The sequence below is a fragment of the Anastrepha obliqua genome, chromosome 5 (assembly GCF_027943255.1).
Source record: "Anastrepha obliqua isolate idAnaObli1 chromosome 5, idAnaObli1_1.0, whole genome shotgun sequence".
Taxonomy (NCBI): Eukaryota; Metazoa; Arthropoda; class Insecta; order Diptera; family Tephritidae; genus Anastrepha; species Anastrepha obliqua.
The window spans coordinates 112,733,191-112,752,333 of record NC_072896.1 but is presented as its reverse complement, the minus strand read 5'-3'; the positions used below and the strand labels follow the sequence as shown (position 1 = coordinate 112,752,333).

Sequence of the window (19,143 nt, the reverse complement as noted above, 5' to 3'; positions counted from 1 at the left end):
TAAACATGCATATACATATACAATTTCGCGCAAATTTCAAAAAGAACAAATCTATATGTAAAGATGCATACAAATCATATGGACATATCAAATATACGAATCTGTTCCGTACGCAAGCAAATGTAAGCTAATGTGCTTGAACTGCAAGCGACAGCGCGGAACGAACGACAATGAGCACAATCGGCCCCCGCGTTCGGCAACGTTCGACATCTGGCTCTGTCCTACTTGAGTGAGCATATATATGTATGTATATGTATGTATATGCGCATATGTAGGTATATAAATTCACATACTTGTATTTGCATATGCCTTCTTCCTGTGTGCATGGTAATGAACCATTTCTCTGTTGAGAGTAGGACGATGATAGAAAAAGTAGGAAATGAAGGGGAGTGTTTCGAGTGTAAAGTGTCTTGAAAAAAACAAATCGATGATGGTGCCTCTTAGTGTTGTTGACTTATTAACGTCTGATGCACAATCGAAATTGAAGATATCTTTCATGAATTTGATAAATGTTTCGTCATTTTGCACGTTTGTGTAAATGTAACTTGACCTATTCCATTGCAATTCCATTTACCTCCTCCTCTATATCCATACAAAATATCTATCAAACAAATAAAATTAAAATTTTGTTTTGAAAATTGCAACCATTCCATCAATATTTTCTTATGACGTTGTCACGTTAAACTATCGTCAGTAAACCGACTTTACAGACAACCTCTTTTTTATGAGCAGTTTTTCATAGCAGAAATACATTCAGAGGTTCGCCATTGCCTGCCGAGGGCCGACCGCTATTAGAAAAAACTGTTTCTAATTTTTTCTTTCACCGAGATTCGAACCTACGTTCTCTTTGAATTCCGAATGGTAGTCACGCACCAACCCATTCGGCTACTGCGGCTGGCGTCATTTATTTGCTTTATTTCTTCTTTTGATTTAATGCGAGGTAGCTCAACAGAACAAATTTTTAATATTTTTGATTTGTCCCGCCAAAACTTTAATCAGCTATCAGCATGTGGCTATCACTTAATGTTTCACTAATTGTAAATACCTACAAAACGACAAACAATGACTTTTGCATCGAATCGCATTTATTATAAGCGAGAATCATGTGAAAAATAAAACCAGCCCAGCTTGTAAACCGGTACCACAGTGACTAGCAGAAATCACATAAGTTAAACTAGTAAATTCTATGAAACCAAATCATGTTCGCACAACAGCCGGAAAGCTCTAATCCAGAACAAACCGCGAAGAGAAATAAACTTTGAGAAGTTAATCTAAAAATACTCTACAGTTAAAACTTGCTTACACTAAGTAACATTTTTGAAGATATTTTTCCACACACACTTAAATGCATTTAGCAGTATTTAGATTAAGACGCCAGCTGATACCCGCACATCGGCATTGGTTTATTTATAAGTTTGTACTGATAAGTACCGACCAGAAATATTCACAGGGTGCCGAATGTGACTGACAGCAAATTAATAGATTTAAATTAATAAATAAATAAAAACATACATACATACATACTTAGGAGCAATATTTGCATAATTATGTATTTTTTTCTTAATTTGATAAGAAATCGCTTGTCATTTTCCCCGGCGAGTACGAAAATCAGCAATTTAAAATGGTCTACGTAAAATCAATCTGCATTCAGTACCAATCGGGTCGGTTTAGTTGAACGGTCGGTGCTCAATACATTAAACTGCTAACGGGCGTATTGGGGAGTATATCGCAAAATCCTGTAGAGAACATCCTTGGTGCAATTTCAGTAGAAAATAAAGTAATTGAGGAAACAAAAAAAAAAACAAAAAATGGTTATAGAAACGTGGAAAGAGTCGGGCATTGCTACGAAGTTCCCCACTTATCGGAATGACAAGTTGATAACAACGAAAAGGTGAGTCCTGTGAAAGCAGTGTAAATAAAAAAAATAAAAAAAGACAAAGTGCTTTTGAAAAGAATGCATCAAAATCTTACACCGATTTGTGATATGTGGATATACTTAATTTCATTCAGCTGGTAAACACTTTTATAATTATCAAATGGTATAAAAAATTGTTCATTGAAAGTGCGAGCTATTTATCTATTATAAAGAGACTCTTGCCAATAGCAGTTTGGGCTACTCACTTAAGTCAACTTTCTGGCTGCTAAGGCTTAAGCTTATATCCGCAAACTGGAGTTTGAGAGTCGTGCCAGGGCAATCTTTCCAAGTAGGCAGGATTGGAGCGAGAGGAAAAACTGTGCCTCTGCACCGAAGCTGGCACCTCTGTCCTGACTGACGGCTTTAAGATGGAATTGGGAGTCGGAGAAGTGATTTTCTCTAAATCAACCAATTTATCTATTTCCTTAAAACTGCCGAAAGCTGCTAGTGTTTTTTCAGGCAGAAGTCTTTGGTCTCGACCGAATTGGTCTCAGAGACCTCCTAACTGATCTTCGGTATTCCACTGACTGTTGCACAACTTATTTATCGGGAATGCGCAAACAAGATGGAGGAGCTCTATTCCTTCATGAGCTATTTCGAAAACCCTTTGGCCCCAGTACAATAGAAGGAAGACTCAGATAGTCTTGGGGACTCCACGCCATTCAACTCCCATACTCGTAGCTGTGTACTCTAGCTTTACCATTTAACCCCCATCGATAAAGCTGTGAGAACGTGCTTTAGTGCTATTTGGGGAGTGCCAGTACGACGCTTCAATCATTTCACCTACCTACCTACCTGGTAGAGGTGAGTTGGGAAGTCGTCGAGATTTCAAGATTGACAGTAAAAGCAATGGACGTGAAAAAATAGTTTATTCCACAATAGATATATCCAATGGCGAGATCAATAACATTTTAAACCCATCAGGTTATCTACGAATGAACTTCATGCCAACTCGACTCCCGCGAACTACGTATGTAGCCGCAAAATCAGAATAATATTTATGGTATTTTTAGAGAGTTTTTGGAGCATACGAGTACAATTCATGAATTGTTGCCGATAGCGTGGACCAGTAAAAGTGCTGGCCCAGTGCAGGCTTGCTGTGAAAGCTTCCATGGCCAAATGCTTGCTTTGAATGGTGTCAGAATAATTCCAAAAAAAAAATACAAAAACACGAAGCGATGCAAGAAATTGAAAAGAGAAGAAAGAGAAATTGAAAGACCCTTAAAGCGCTGTTCGAACCGTTAAAGCACTTGAAGCACATGAAGCAAAGCTGTGATTTGGCCAACTTTCATATATTACAGAATGTTTCTATTTTCTTTTTTTTTGGCAGTTGTCAAAACGAAGCAAGTGAGCTAGCACCTTTACAGTTTCTCCTGGTTTTAGAGACATAAAAATAAATTTCTGCTCGCATATCGAGATGTGAAGGCATACAAATCGGCTTAATTAGTTGAGGGAAAAGGTTTTGTTGTGAGAAATTTTTACCATTCGGAACTGCTGGATGTTAGAAGAAGTAAAAAAATGTTTTCAGAATGAAAATTTTAAAAATTAAAACATTCGATTAACGCAACTCCGGTTTCATAGGTATACATCTGGCATTTACATAAAAGCTAAAGCTAATACTGATCAAATCTAAGACTAAGCTTACATTCCTGATGTGCGAATAATCAGAATTTCTGTATGCTATGGCAGCATAAGCCATTAAATAACGGAGCCACAAAGTTAAGGTTAGTGATATCATCTGATTCATAGCTATGAATCATGGAGAAAGGTTTTCAGAAGGCGTGGCCAATATCAGACCGTTAACCGGCCCCCAGCGAATTTGAAAGAATCACCTGATTAGCCTACGTTACCGGGGTAATGACAGCGGTTTGTTTATGAAAAAATCGAGATTGTGTTGGTGATATACAAAAAAATCCACTCACGGTACTTCGTTGCCATCTAAACAATCACTGATTGGACGAGTGTTTGAAATGAGCGAATTCTGCTGCCGAATCCCCGATGACGATGCAGCCGAAGTTACTCGCTCAATTTCGTTTTTCACCATAGTTCATGCTGGCTTGCCCCATGATAGTTACCAGGTTTGCTCGTTAGGTATGGTGAAAAAAAAAATTGAGGGGAACTTTGGATTCTACGTCATTCGCTTTATATTTCACAAAATTTAGATTTAGCTTAGTGAAACACAAAACGAATGACGACAGCATATCTGTCAAATTCGCTCAGAGCCGAATAACGGTCAGCTAGGTAGAACACCTCTAAAAATCGTTTCACCATGATGCTGGGGTACGCATAGGATGGTTGTTTAGTACTACTCTCTCTTTTGGTCTGTGCTTCTTCTTGAGTTTCATGATAATACTCTTTAGCTGTTCGGCGATCGTTACAGGTGCTGAGCGGATGAGATGTAGACTGGAGTTATACATAGTACAGGTACAAACATTAAGAAGTATCCCAAAAAAAAAAAAAAAAAAAAAACACCATAAATTTCAAATATGTTATATTGTAAGACTTCTCCCAAAATATTTCGGAAAATATATATAACAATATTAAGGTTTATGTGAAAGTACCTCAACAAATTTCATTATTTTGATTCCGTTGATAAAATTGTTCAACATTTTTTTGCAGACCTTTTAAGCTTGAATTCTTGTGTGATCTGAGTCAAGGTATATTAAACAAAAACGCGATAGCTGTAGAGCAAAAACAGCAAGAGCAAAGCATTTTATTTTTGCTTTAGATCACTAAAATGTTGTAAAAGTTTCTTTTTAAAAACTCATTAAAAAAAATTTTTGTTTTGGATCTGATTTGATTTTTTGGAAAAATATTTTAAAAGTTTAACTTATAAACTAATATTAATTTTGAAAAAAAAAAAATATTCATAAAAAAAATTAATTTTGAAAAAAAGAAAATTAATAGAAATCGGTCCAGCTCACTTAAATTTTTATATCTTTCCGAAATATATTAGCGGACGTCTTAAAATATAGTATATAATTTTATTTATATAAAAAAAAATAGATTTTTGAAAAAAAATAATAATTGACTAATTTGCTTTGATCTGATTTGATTGTTGGAAAAAATATTTTAAAAGTTTCATTTTAAAAACCAATTAAACAAAAAATTTATTTTTGAAAAAAAAAAAATTTCACTGATCTGAGTTTTTTTGAAAAAAAAAATGTAATTGATCTGATTTTGTTTTGGATCTGATTTGATTTTTTGGAAAAATATTTTAAAAGTTTAACTTATAAACAAATATTAATTTTGAAAAAAAAAATATTCATAAAAAAATTAATTTTGAAAAAACGAAAATTAATAGAAATCGGTCCAGCTCACTTAAATTTTTATATATTTCCGAAATATATTAGCGGACGTCTTAAAATATAGTATATAATTTTATTTATATAAAAAAAATTGATTTTTGAAAAAAAAAAAATTAATTGACTAATTTGCTTTTATCTGATTTGATTGTTGGAAAAAATATTTTAAAAATTTCATTTTATAACCAATTAAACAAAAAAGTTATTTTTGAAAAAAAAAAATTAATTGATCTGAGTTTTTTTGAAAAAAAAACATTAATTGATCTGATTTTTTTTGGATCTGATTTGATTTTTTGGAAAAATGTTTTAAAAGTTCAATTTATAAACAAATATCAATTTTTGAAAAAAAAATTTCAAAAAAAAATGGAAAAAAAGAAATTTATTATAATTGAAATTGGTCCAGCTCACTTAATTTTTTGAATTTTTCTGAAATATGTATATTAGCGGACGTCTTAAAATATAACATATAATTTTATTTATAAAAAAATTGATTTTTGAAAAAAAAAAATTAATTGATCAATTTGTTTTGATCTGATTAGATTGTTTGAAAAAACATTTTAAAAGTTTGATTTTAAAAACTTTTGAAAAAAAAAAAAAATTGAATTGATCTGAGTTTGTTTGGAAAAATCATATCATTGTTTGGAAAAATATTTTAAAAGTTTAATTTATAAAATAAAATTGATTTTTGAAAAAAAAATATTCATAAAAAATTGGTTTTTGAAAAAAATAAAACTAATTGAAATTGGTCTAGCTCACTTAAATGTTTACATTTTTCCGAAATATATTAGCGAAAGTCTTACAATATAATGAGTTTTATAATTCCGTCACCCCAATGCACTGAGGCCCTACGCACCGATGGGAGATCAAGGAAATGAGGATGATGACCCTAATGTACATTTGTATATGTATTTGTATGTATACATATAGTCCCATTCTGTTCACTGAATATTATCTTTCATCAAAATTTAATATTCATCACCATTCTTGTGCTCTGTGTCCCAAATAAAAAGCTCTCTTTTGGCATAATTGTCGAATTTCGAAATGGACTTGCGAAGTTGACATAGCTGCTGGCCACGACTTTTGTTTCGCCAAGTTATACTCGGAATTCCAAAAAGCTGTCGGATGGCAGTTATAAATCTTCATTATTTTCAATTCTTTATTAATTTGTCAAGAGTACACAGATAACGAGCACACAGCGCAGGGTGTAGTCTGGCAGTAGGTTGGTAAACTTTTTATTTCTAATTGTTTTGGGCAAATCTGCTAAGGTATGCGCACATTTATTAGATCGTGAACGCTTTGGTTATTCATTGCATTCAAAATATTAACGTAATCTCATATTAGAATAATCTGAGTTCTGCATACTAAAGTGCAGGGTTATCTCAATAAGTGCGCTTTAATGTTATTTTCTCTTATCAATTGTTCTAAATTTTTACTCGTAGATTTCTAATTAATTCGCAGATTTAATTTGTTTACAGAAATGATCACATTATGCAATATTTCGCTTTGGCATAGAGGCACTGACAATGATAATAATAACTAAATTTTGACAGGTTGAGCCACTCGTTTGAGGAATGCATTTTCATTTTTTTTAGAAGCTGATATGAACTGCCAACTATATATACATTTTATTTATTTACTTTTTAACTTCAATTATTATTTTTAGGTGCGCAACTAAGTTCGCGCTGTTTTTTGATGGAAATACAACTTTATTCTGAAAAAATGGATGCAAGTCAATCATTGAAAGTATTGCCCATCGCTGGCTACTACTTTTTCCCATCTTTCTGGTAAATCTCGTATACCGTCGCTGTAAAACTGTTCATCTTTTGAGGCTATCCACGGATCAAGCCATTTTTTGATGTCTTCATATGAATGGAGCTGCTAGACCATGTGCCATCGATCGGGACAGGTGATAATCGGACGTCGTAATATCTCGAGAATATGGTGGGTGGAGTAGGATTTCCCATTTAAGTGTTTCCAGGTAGCGGCCGCTTCTCGCGCAGTGCTCAGTTCAAACGCATCAATTGAAGTCGATACCCCAGTGATGGTTTCGCTTGGTTTTAACAGTTCATAACAGTTCATTGGTCCCACCAAATATATAGCATAACCATCGCAGCGTGAATATGTGGCCTAGGCGGCGACGTAGAAGCATGGCCGGGCAGTCCCCATGACTTTATGTTCTTTGAATTGCTGTCATGAATTCATTTTTCCATTTTTCACCACCCGTCACGATGCGATGAAGAAAGCCCTTCCTTTTTTACCGCTGGAGCAGTTGTTCACAGGCGAAAAAACGACGTTCAACATCTCTTGGTTTTAACTCATAAGGAACCCAAGTCCCCTGTTTCTGAATCATTCCCAAAGCGTGCAAACGCTTGGAAATGGATTGGTGGGTAACTCCTAATACTGAAGCAAGCTCTTCTTGCGTTTGACACGGATCCTCATTGAGCAATGCCTCCAATTGGGCGTCTTCGAGGGTGTTTGGCCTTCAACATTAAAATCACCGTCTTTGAAGCGACGGAACCAATCTTGGCACGTTGTTTCACCTAAAGCAGCATCTCCATAAACTTTGTGTAGCTCTCGCTGCGCTTCAGCTTTCGAATGAAAGAGGAAAATCAACACTTCCCGCAAATTACGATTATTCATCACAAAATCAGGCATTTTCACAAAACCAAAAGTATATGATACCAAAACAAAACCACTAATGTGTCGAAGCAGTTTGTTTACCATATGCCTATGCTTGGTATATGACTTCTACGTTATGTTAGAATCGACTTGCACACACTGCTGGCGGCATCTATTGACAAACAGCGCGAACTTAGTTGCGCACCTAATATGAACTTAAATTATTATTTTATTTTATAAAAAATTCAAAATTGGTAGAAAATTTTACAAAATTCGGCAAAATTTCAAACTTTATATTCATAATTTCAGAAAAATTTCAAGCATACAATTTTATAGGTCAATAAATTTTGATATTTTGTTATAATAAACCTAGTGATGAATTTTGTTATAGCTCAAGTGCAAGTTTCAAGTAGGTTAAAAAGCACACTGATTTTTTCGAATTTTTTTCGAACGCGCTCCTAAGTGTTTTCTGCATTTAACGCCTAGTTACATTTTTTTATATGGAAGAAAAACCCAATGCCTTCAGCAAAAAAAAAAATTATGAAAAACCAACGCAATTTTTTGAAGCACTTGAAACATGCACTTTACTGTACCAAAACTCAATGATCTATGAAACTGCATACCCGAAATTTTTCTAAAAATTCTGAGTAAAAAGTTTTCAATTTTACCGAATTTTTGCAAATTTTATATATTACAAACTTTGAGACTTTGCTTTATATGGTTCTTATAGGGTATATTACTATCCTCATGTTTTGGAGTAAAAAAAAATTATTTTTGGTTAAAAATATCTGAGAAAATTTTAAATTTTACTGTTTTATTTGTTATTTGCTAAAAACTACATTCGTATTCAGTGGTTAATAAAAGATTTGCAAAAGGTTCGATTTTTTTGGAATTGGGGATGTGCACCCCTGTAATTAAAAAAAAAAAGAGGTTGTCTGTAAAGTCGGTTTACTGACGATAGTTTAACGTGACAACGTCATAAGAAAATACTGATGTAAGGGTTGCAATTTTCAAAACAAAATTTTAATTTTATTTGTTTGATAGATATTTTGTATGGATATAGAGGAGGGGGTAAATGGAATTGCAATGGAATAGGTCTAGTTACATTTGCACAAACGTGAAAAATTACGAAACATTTATCAAATTCATGAAAGATATTTTCAATTTCAATTGTGCAGCAGACGTTAATAAGTCAACAACATTAAGAGGCACCATCATCGATTTGCCTTTTTCAAGACACTTTACACTCGAAACACTCCCTTTCCTTTCCTACTTTTTCTATCATCGTCCTATTCTCAACAGAGAAATGGTTCATTACCATGCACATAGGAAGAAGGCATATGCAAATACAAGTATGTGAATTTATATACCTACATATGCGCATATACATACATATATATGCTCACTCAAGTAGGACAGAGCCAGATGTCGAACGTTGCCGAACGCGGGGGCCAATTGTGCTCTTTGTCGTTCGTTCCGCGCTTTCGCTTGCAGTTCATTCAAGGTAACGACAATGAGCAAGGTAACGACACATTTTTTCGTGCGTGCAGCCGGCTAAATCGAATTATAAGACGTTATCACGTCAAAAGACATCGCATATTGATAAGTTCAGACTATTCATTTCTTTATAATTGTTTTTTGTTATTTATGTATAAAAATATTTTTTTTTATATGGAGAAAATACGCAACACCTCTGCTAAAAATAAATAGCAAAAACTAACATCGAATTTTGAGCCACTTGAAGCTCGCACTAAAATTGAAGCGACTAGAAACGTGTAAGCCTAAAAACTCTGACTAAAAATCAGATATGTTGATGAGAATTTGCCGAATTTTTATGGTCTGCTGGGCGGGCTGATAGTCTTATGCTTGTTTACACTAAATAAAGGCTGTTACACACATTGCATTTTATTAGCTATTTTATGTTTAAGAATTTACATATGTAGGTATTAATTGTAAATAATGTTATTGTATTACACTCGTATTTGCAAAAAGTTGGTTTTTTTTGGAATAGAGGGTACATATAAATTCGTGAAGTTTTCAAAAGGTCAAATTGATTAAAACAATCAGCTGCCATTAGAGCTTAAATATCGTCGCTGATTAACCAACAAATTCATAATTATTGATTATACTAATTAGAACTGTCAAATTTTGAAGTGCCCTTATCATTTTGCTCGTGATGCTTCAAGAATATTTTCACATTGTATAGTTGCCGAATCGATAAACTGAATTTGTAGAAATAAGGAAGAGGCAGAGCACATATAATATTTATGCTGCTAATTTATGAAAGACCCCCCTTAGAGGATCCATCCACATGATCTAGGTGGCGTCTCGTTGAGTGGGCCGTCTAAATTGAACAAAAGGTAAGGATAGTTTAGCCATAAGGAGGTAATAAGTTCAGGAAATTTTTTTTTACAACCATTTTTGGATGTTTGACCGAGCTTCTCCTCCTATTTGTGAGATGCGTCTTGATGTTTTTCCACAAATAGAGGAAAACACTTTTTCTATCAAGTGGGGTTTCATGCCCGGGTTCCGAACCTGTGTATTTTCTAATGGTAATGCATTCGGCTGTTGTGGCCACTCAGGCATCAAAATTGGAATTCAAAATCTACGAGCGATCTCTTTGGCAGAAACGAGCCTGGCCGAGATATGTTAGAATAGGGAAAAGATACCTCACTTATTAATTGTACATTAAATATTATGCTAAACTTATTACTATTCGAACTATTCGATAAGCAATTAGCTGCCAAATCAGCCTTTAGATTAAGGGAAATAAACTCATTTAGAACGACCCATAAGGGCTACTCGACCATATTATATAAATTCGCCTGTATTCACCAGACTTTTGTAATGCCAAGGATATTAATTTAAATAAATCCTTTATCACATTATCCTTATTGAAAATGAAACAACCATCTATACAGATGGCTCAAAGTTAGGTAACAAATTATTGGAGAGGTCAACTCCGAAAAACTAGAGATAGAGCAATTATTCCGCCTATCCACCAGGAAAGTCGTTATTTAATCAGAACGCACTCGTCAAAAACTGTCATGGAATGTTATAAACGCTTAAACGACTTATCCCGGTATTTCAATCTAAACCTAATTTGGGTGCTAGGTCATAGAAATATAGCAGGAAACTGTATAGCAGATGAACTTGTCAGAAAAGGCACAACCCACACCATTCAATCGAATTCAATTTAATTGAAGAGTTGATAAACATGCCCAAATCTACTTGTAAATTACTGATAGACAGAGAAACATTAAAGCAGTAAATTCAAAATAGCAAAAACTAACGACGCAAATTAAGCAAATTGACATTGCCGACACTCTAGATATAAAGGAAGAAACTCTAGTGGTATCACAATGGATCTACGACAAGTGTGTCATATTGGCAGCTACCAGACCTACCTACCTTCTCCTCTTCTTAATTGGCGCGATAACCGCTTACACGATTTTGGCCGAGTTTAACAAAGCGCGCCAGTCGTTTCTTTCTCGTGCTAACCGGCGGCAATTGGACACACTAAGTGAATCCAAGTCCTTCTCCACTTGATCTTTCCAACGCAGAGGAGGCCTTCCTCTTCCTCTGCTACCACCAGCTGGTACCGCATCGAAAACTTTCAACGCCGGAGCGTTTGTATCCATTCGGACGACACGACCCAGCCAACGTAGCCGCTGGATATTTATTCGCTGCGCTATGTCTATGTCGTCGTAAAGCTCATACAGCTCATCGTTCCATCGTCTACGATATTCGCCGTTGCCAACGTGCAAAGGTCCAAAAATCTTACGCAGAATCTTTCTCTCAAACACTCCAACCGTCGCTTCATCGGATGTTGTCATCGTCCAAGCTTTTGCGCCATACGTTAGGACGGGCACGATGAGAGTCTTGTAGAGTGTTAGTTTTGTTCGTCGAGAGAGGACTTTACTGCTCAGTTGCCTACTTAGTCCAATGTAGGAGGGTGGTTCCATGTGTAGAAGTCCACGCAAGTGGGGAAAGTTACTGATCACCATTCACTTGGGAGTGGCCAGGACGATTCTTCTGCATATGGTTCAAGTAGCTCACAACGTCCGGGATTAGCCCACGTATCGTCTGGGTAGCTTCCGAACAGCCGTTCGGGAGTGAGCTAACGTGAGAAGGCGAAGCATTCCAGGATAGCTTGTTGTGCGCTGGGTTTGGGACCCACCACTTAAAAAGCCCCCCCCCCCCAATGAAAACAGCAACAAAGCCTCGGATGAGAACTACCTTTACCTACCTACCTACGTAACTGTTATTGATGGTACTTTTCTCAAGATTGTTTTGTTTTATACTAAAGGAAAGGTAGGCACAAGAGGGTTATTTTGGAAGTGAATAAAATAACATTTTCACATTTATGCACCGATAAGAAAACTAAAAATATCGGTTAAATAATCAAACAGCAACACTTTTGGTTTTAGAGATTATTTCTGGCAGGAAATAAATGCTCTCTTTAAGAAAATTCTCGATTAGGGATAAATCTTAAATTATTGCTATTGTGTAATGTAACCGCTAACAGATCAATCAAAGAAATTGGAAGTAGCGGTAGAAAGTGATGACTTACTTAGACGTCATTGCAAAGTAGACAATTCCCTTGTAGTCCGACCAACCTGATAACAAAACCTTCTTCTGATGAATATCAGCTTTTGATGTTGTTTGAGTTGGTTCACCTGGCCTGCTCCACGATCTTTTCCGCTTCATATTATTGTGAACAACCCATTTTTCATCGCCAGTTATCAGGCGTTTTAAAAATGGATCATTTTCATTGCGTTTATCTAGCAAATCGCAGCTGTTAATGCGTTGCGTTAAATGCATTTCTTTCAGTTCGTGAAGAATCCATGTATCGAGTTTTTGGACACTTGGCTATGTTGCTTTGAGATGCTTTCCATTTCAATTCAACCGGGCTATTCGGGTCATGTTCTTCGATTTCGATGTAACTCAAATATGTTGCTCTCTGGTCAAAATAATGAGACTCGTATTTTTTTGTTCGCCCGAAAAAAATTTTTTTCAAGAGTTATCGGCAATTTTGTTTTTCGGCTCAAACTCGATTTTTTTTAATTATATAAGAAAAAAATTTTTTTAAATGCCCATAACATAGTCAAAAATGAACCGATTTTAATAATTCTGGGTTCAAAATGATCGTAATTACTTACATGAGCGACTTCATGTAGAAACAATTTCAAAAAAGTAATTGAAAATTTTTTATTTAGCAAAAAAGAAAAAAATTGAAATTTTTTCGAAATTCAATATTGCAAAAAGTGTATTTTTTTTTTTTATAACTTTTTCCAAATCAAGAGGACACCTCAAACTTCAATTGAGCTGAATGCCCAGTAGCTAAAATGAGTTGTTTTTGAGTAATGAATTTTTGAGTAAAAAACCTGTTTCGCACTTTTTGTTTTTTGCAAAATAAAAAATTTCCAACTACTTTTTTGCAACTGTTTCTACATGAAATCGCTTGTGTAAGTAATGACGATCATTTTGAACCCAAAATTATTAAAATCAGCTCATTTTTGACTAAGTTATGAGCATTTAAAAAAGAAATTTTCTTATATTATTAAAAAAAATCGATTTTAAGCCGCAAAACAAAACTGCCGATAAAGCTTGAAAAAAAATTTTTTCGGGCGAACAAAAAAATACGTGTCTCATTATTTTGACCAGAGAGCAACATATTTGAGTTACATCGAAATCGAAGAACATGACCCGAATAGCCCGGTTGAATTGAAATGGAAAGCATCTTGAGTGATTTTCAATGCATGTATGTGATACATGAAGCTTCTCTGCAAATCTCATGTGTTGTCCTCTGACGATCCGAATCGATTATTGCTTTGATTAGGGCGTCATGAACTTCAACTGCACGACCAGAGCGTTTTTCATCTTTGTGTGAAAAATCACCAGAACGAAATTTGGCAAACCAATTTTGACACTGTCGTTCTTTTAAGGCTTCGTCACCATAAACAGCATACAACTTTTTATGGGCTTGCGATGCGGTTTTCCCTTTGCGGAAATAAAAAAGCAAAATATGACGAAAATGTTCCTTTTGATTTTCCAAAAACCTAAAAATTCAACTGAAACCATCTATGAGTGAAATCCGCAATTACTTAGTTGCCAACTCAATAGTTTTAGGGGAATAGGTGGAATTAGTAAGCTGCCTGTGGTATCACATTCACCCAAAATCTGATTGAGTCCTATGAAGTATTACATTACTGCTTGAGTAAACCTAGTTTTTCTTCAGACACTCTTTGAGGTTTGCCTCTGGCATGAATTGGTTTTACGGCGTACTCCTAATAAAACTTGGACAAAAATATGCCTAATTAGTTTTTCATCACATCTTAGTTGAACACTTTTTGCCCAGAGGGGATTGCTGTACCGTATTGGGAAATCTTTTTTGATACAGGGTGGGCCATATAGCGTTTGCTTTTTGAACCACCTATTTTTTTGAGAATGGTAACACAATTGACATGTCAAATGTGTTCATAATTTACTTAAAAGTTTGACATTTACGAAATGGGACGCTATACGCTTGAACAAAATTGGGAAATATTGAAAACCTACTTCCAAAGGGCTGAGTTTTCTACTCAAACTGTGAGAAATTTGAAAAAAAAAATTGCAACAAAAAAGATTTGCCAACAAGACAATTGATTGATCAATTTGTTAATCGTGTTCGTGAAAGTGGATCGTTAATGGATAAAACAACACGTGAACGTGCTCCTACAGTGCGTACACCCGAAAACATTGCTGCTGTAGCCGAAAATGTGCGTGAACATCCAACAACCTCAACTCGTCATCGTTCTCAAGAATTGAACATTTCACGCATTTCTTTGAGGAGAATTTTGCATAAAGACCTCGGTATGAAGGCTTACAAAGTTCAATTGGGCAAGAACTGAAAACTAATGACCATGCAATGCGTTTTCAGTTCGCTCAATGGGCAGAAAATCGTTTGACCGAAGATGAGCATTTTTACCGAAAAATCATCTTTTCTGATGAAGCTCATTTTCACATCGGTGGCTACGTCAATAAGCAAAATTGTCGGATTTGGGGCTCAGAAAATCCACACTCTACTGTAGAGAAGCAAATGCATCCACAACGAGTCACTGTTTGGTGCGGTTTTTGGTCTGGCGGCATCATCGGGTTCAAAATTGGGTTGATCGAATGGCCTGCTGTAAAGCCAATCGTGGCAGTCATTTGAACGATGTTATTTTTTATTCATAAATGACAATGTTTAATCTTCAAAATAAAAAAAAAAGTTTGAAAAAATATTGATTAGTTTTTTTTTTATAGCCGATTCAAAAAGAAAATTTTACATGGCCCACCCTATACTTCCCTTTCACAGTGGGTGTTTAATGCAAAACGAATGATAATCAGTCCTAAAGACACACTCAGCTATGTCAAGCAGAATTAAACTAAAAACCATACATATTTTCTTCCACAGCTGGCTCTTAGGCAAACAACTGGACGATGAAGCTGAGGGCTTATGGCGAATTTATGATGGCATCTACGACTTCACGGATTTCATTAACAAACATCCAGGTGGCCAGTTTTGGCTAATCGAATCGAGGGTAAGTGAGAGAGAGAGAAAGAAAAAGATTTGTGGAGAGAGAAAGAGTGAGAAAGAAAGAGAGAGTGAAAGAGTGAGAGTGTAATGTAAAGTACTGAAAAGGAATTTTTATTAACTTAATCCGAAACATTTCCACACAGGGCACCGATATCACCGAAGCATTTGAGGCACATCACATCGCCGCAGGACCGCATAAAATGCTCGATAAATACAAAGTTCGTGATGCTAAAAACCCGCGCATTTACACGCTCACCATGCACGAAGATGGCTTCTATAAGACGTTGCGTGGACGAGTGCGCGAGAAGCTGAAAACTATTGATAAAACACCGAAAGCGAAGAGTGATGTAAGTAGGCTATGGGGAGAGAAAGAGACGGCATATTTACATAAATATATTTTTTATTGTATATTTTGCAGCTCATACACACCTCTTTGTTGGTGTCCATCTTCATATTCGCCATTCTCAGCGCCCGCTTAAAGAGTTTGCTCTTCCTTGCGCTAGCCGGCACCGCACTCTGCTGGACCACCATTGTGGCGCACAACTACTTTCACAGGCGTGACAATTGGCGTATGTACACCTTCAATCTGAGTATGTTCAACTTCTGCTCATGGCGTATCTCACATGCGCTGTCGCATCACATATATCCGAATTCGTTTCTCGACTTGGAGTTGTCCATGTTTGAGCCGTTCGTTTGTTGGGTACCCAATCCGTATCTGAAGAGCAAACTCATGCGTTATGTCTCAATAGCCACAGAGCCAATAACTTACTGCATTGCTTTTCCGCTGCAGTTGACGACCAGGTAAGTTTTGGGCTGCTTTTCATATTTGAAATTTCATATTCATATTTCTATTTCAGAATCATTTACTCGCTGCGTCAAAGCAATATCTTGTACTGGCACGACATTCTGCCACTCAGCATACCGCTTGCCATTTTCCTCCTCTCTGATCTTTCGCTACTTTTATCACTGCGCCAATGGCTATTCATCACTATGATTGCAAGTTTTGCCTTCTGTGTGATTGGCTTGAATGCTGCGCATCATGATCCAGAGATCTATCATGAAGGCGATGCTAATCGAGAGGATCGTGATTGGGGACTCTTCCAAGTGGATACGATTATCGATCGTGGCGATTTGAAACATTCACAGTTCTTGGTGCTAACTCATTTCGGCGATCATATTTTGCATCATTTGTTCCCTACTCTGGATCACGGCATCCTGCCCCAACTCTACCCGATACTCTATGAGACTTTGGAAGAATTTAAGGGAAAACTGCGTGAATGCAATCATTTGGAACATATACTCGGCCAACATAAGCAATTGTTGCGCACCAAACCGAATACGAAACCACCAGGTTCTCATAATTAAAAAAAAAGAAAAAACATTTTTAAAAAAGTTTAGAAAGACTTAGAGTAGACTATTCTGTGTATATAAATAACCTTTTGATTGTTTTAAAATATTTTATAAGTTTCGCACTATTATTTTTTATTATTTCTAAAAGAATCCAGTTCACAATTTTAATGAATGCTGATTTCTGCATTTAAGTATAAAGTCTGTAATTTTATCGATAGTGAAAATAAATAAATATTTAGAAAATAATGATTTTTGTGCGTTTAAAGTGGCTCGAGTAGTAAGTGTAGGTGCTTAGGTTGAGTTTCACCTCCAATTTGATATCTAGGTCGTGATACATACCCAAACAGTTTGATGCCGTTTCCAAACCTTAGACCTTTTTTGTAAGAAAAGTTTATCCTTGGTACACATTCTCTTCTATGGGGTTACTGTTTGATGGTAAACATTGTGAAATATAGCATTCAAGAGTAAACTGCAAAGGACACAGAGGGCAGCATCTTTGTTTATCACTGAAGCTCTTATTTGGCAATGCTCTGACTCTTGAGACTATATTGGATCTTCTCCACATAGATATCTAATATGAATTCCGAACTAATTCCAAAACAATCAGACAAGATGCTGTCAAAACGCAAAGAACGGTAACATAGTAAATAAGGCAATGAAATGGAACCCACTCACAGCGCGAGGAGAGCGCCTGGCAGACCAAGGGAAACCTGGGAATGAACTGGCGATCGCGAGATGGCTCAACTCGGTTTAAGTTGGAAGCAGGGGAAGGCGTTATCCAGTAATCGCACGCGATGGCACATACAGCTGTTGTCAGCTAATTAGAAACGCTCTCTTTTGATAAACGCTTGATGAGCATAATATTAAGCTGTTTAAATTTACCGTTATTTTTTCTCTTAAAATCATTTCCATTGCTTTTATTACTCTGTTTACTACCCAATGCGCCTCGTTTTGTAGTTGTGTAATTGAAGTACCGTTAATTTTATCCAACGCAGTGCATGGGTTACTTAGTTCAAGGTAAATAAACTGAGACCAGTAATTAGAAACAGTTGTTCAATGGAAGCATATTCGGCAAGTTGTGTTATTTTAATAGTAATATAATCGACTTTTTGGTATGTTTATATTTTAAATTGGTTGTTTAAAAGCAACTAAAATATTCGTCTTCAAGATGTGTAATGGGAAAAAGCAGCAGCTGGAAACCTGTCCTGCGCAGCTCCTTTTTTGACCTTCGTAAAGCTGGAAAGTCGTACAGTGAAATTTCTAAGCAAGTCAAATGCTAAAAAAAATGGTTTTTAACGCCTTAAAGCATATCCAACTTTTTAAGACTGTTGACAATGTTCCACGTAAGAAAAGGCCCCGGAAAACTTCAGCAGAAATTGACCGCAAGATAGCAATCATCTCCAAAAGAGACCCAAAAACGACTTCCACTGACATCCAACGGGAAATTCAGGATCAATATAATTTCGAAATATCCAAGAGGACAATTGCTCGGCGTCTGGTCGAATCTGGACTGCATGGCAGAGCAGCACGCAAGAAGCCCCTTCTAACCAAGATACAAAGGAGACGGCGAGTAGTCTTTGCGAGATCCCATTGGTCATGGACTCCAAATCAATGGAAATATATCGTTTGGAGCGATGAACCCAAGATAAATCGCATAGGCCCAGATGGTAGAAGGTATGTTCGACGACCAATCAACCAAGATCAATCCTCGCTACGTTTCGTGGGTAGTGAATCAATCATGGTGTGGGGATGTTTCTGGTGGAATGGTGTTGGCCCAATCCATAGGATTGATGGAATTATAAATAAGGAGAAATACGTCGATATACTAAAAAATGTAATGTTGCCGTGGGCTGAGGAAAATTTGCCTGTTATATTGAAAGTTCAACAGGATAATGATCCAAAGCACACGGCAAAGTTGACGAAACAGTTTTTCGACGAAAATTCCATCAATGTTTTGGAATGGCCATCATCCAGTGCGGACTTAAACCCAATAAAGCATCTCTGGGAAGACGTTAAAAAAGCCGTGAGTGCCAAAAATATTGCAAATATGGATGTCCTTTTTGCCGAAGTAAAAACGGCATGGCAAGCAATACCTGTGGCGCTCTGTCAGAATCTCATTACATCAATGCGCAATCGATGTGAGGCAGTGTTGAAGCAAAAGGGTTATGGAACCAAATACTAACATAATCTTTATGTAGATCTGATAATACATTACTGTTTCTAATTAGTTGCCCTATACAAATCGCGCATTCCACATGCTTTAAAAAATATATATGTATATATATTTAATAAAGAATTGGGATTAAATTGTTTTCCACTAGCTTTTAAGTTTATCATATGTTTAAATAAAATTGGCAAAAAGTTATGAAAATACGTGTTTAAAAGGAAAATGG

The 19,143-nt window shown here is 35.9% G+C and overlaps 1 protein-coding gene across 1 annotated transcript; it reads left to right on the top strand.

Moving 5' to 3' along the window:
* Positions 1-1,636: 1,636 nt before the first annotated feature.
* LOC129247028 (cytochrome b5-related protein) lies at positions 1,637-16,956 on the top strand. The gene is made up of 5 exons (XM_054885889.1): positions 1,637-1,891; positions 15,278-15,404; positions 15,544-15,747; positions 15,819-16,201; positions 16,258-16,956. The coding sequence occupies exons 1-5, from the start codon at positions 1,809-1,811 to the stop codon at positions 16,763-16,765; spliced, it is 1,305 nt and encodes a 434-aa protein (XP_054741864.1). The 5' UTR covers positions 1,637-1,808; the 3' UTR covers positions 16,766-16,956.
* The last annotated feature ends 2,187 nt before the right edge of the window (positions 16,957-19,143 follow it).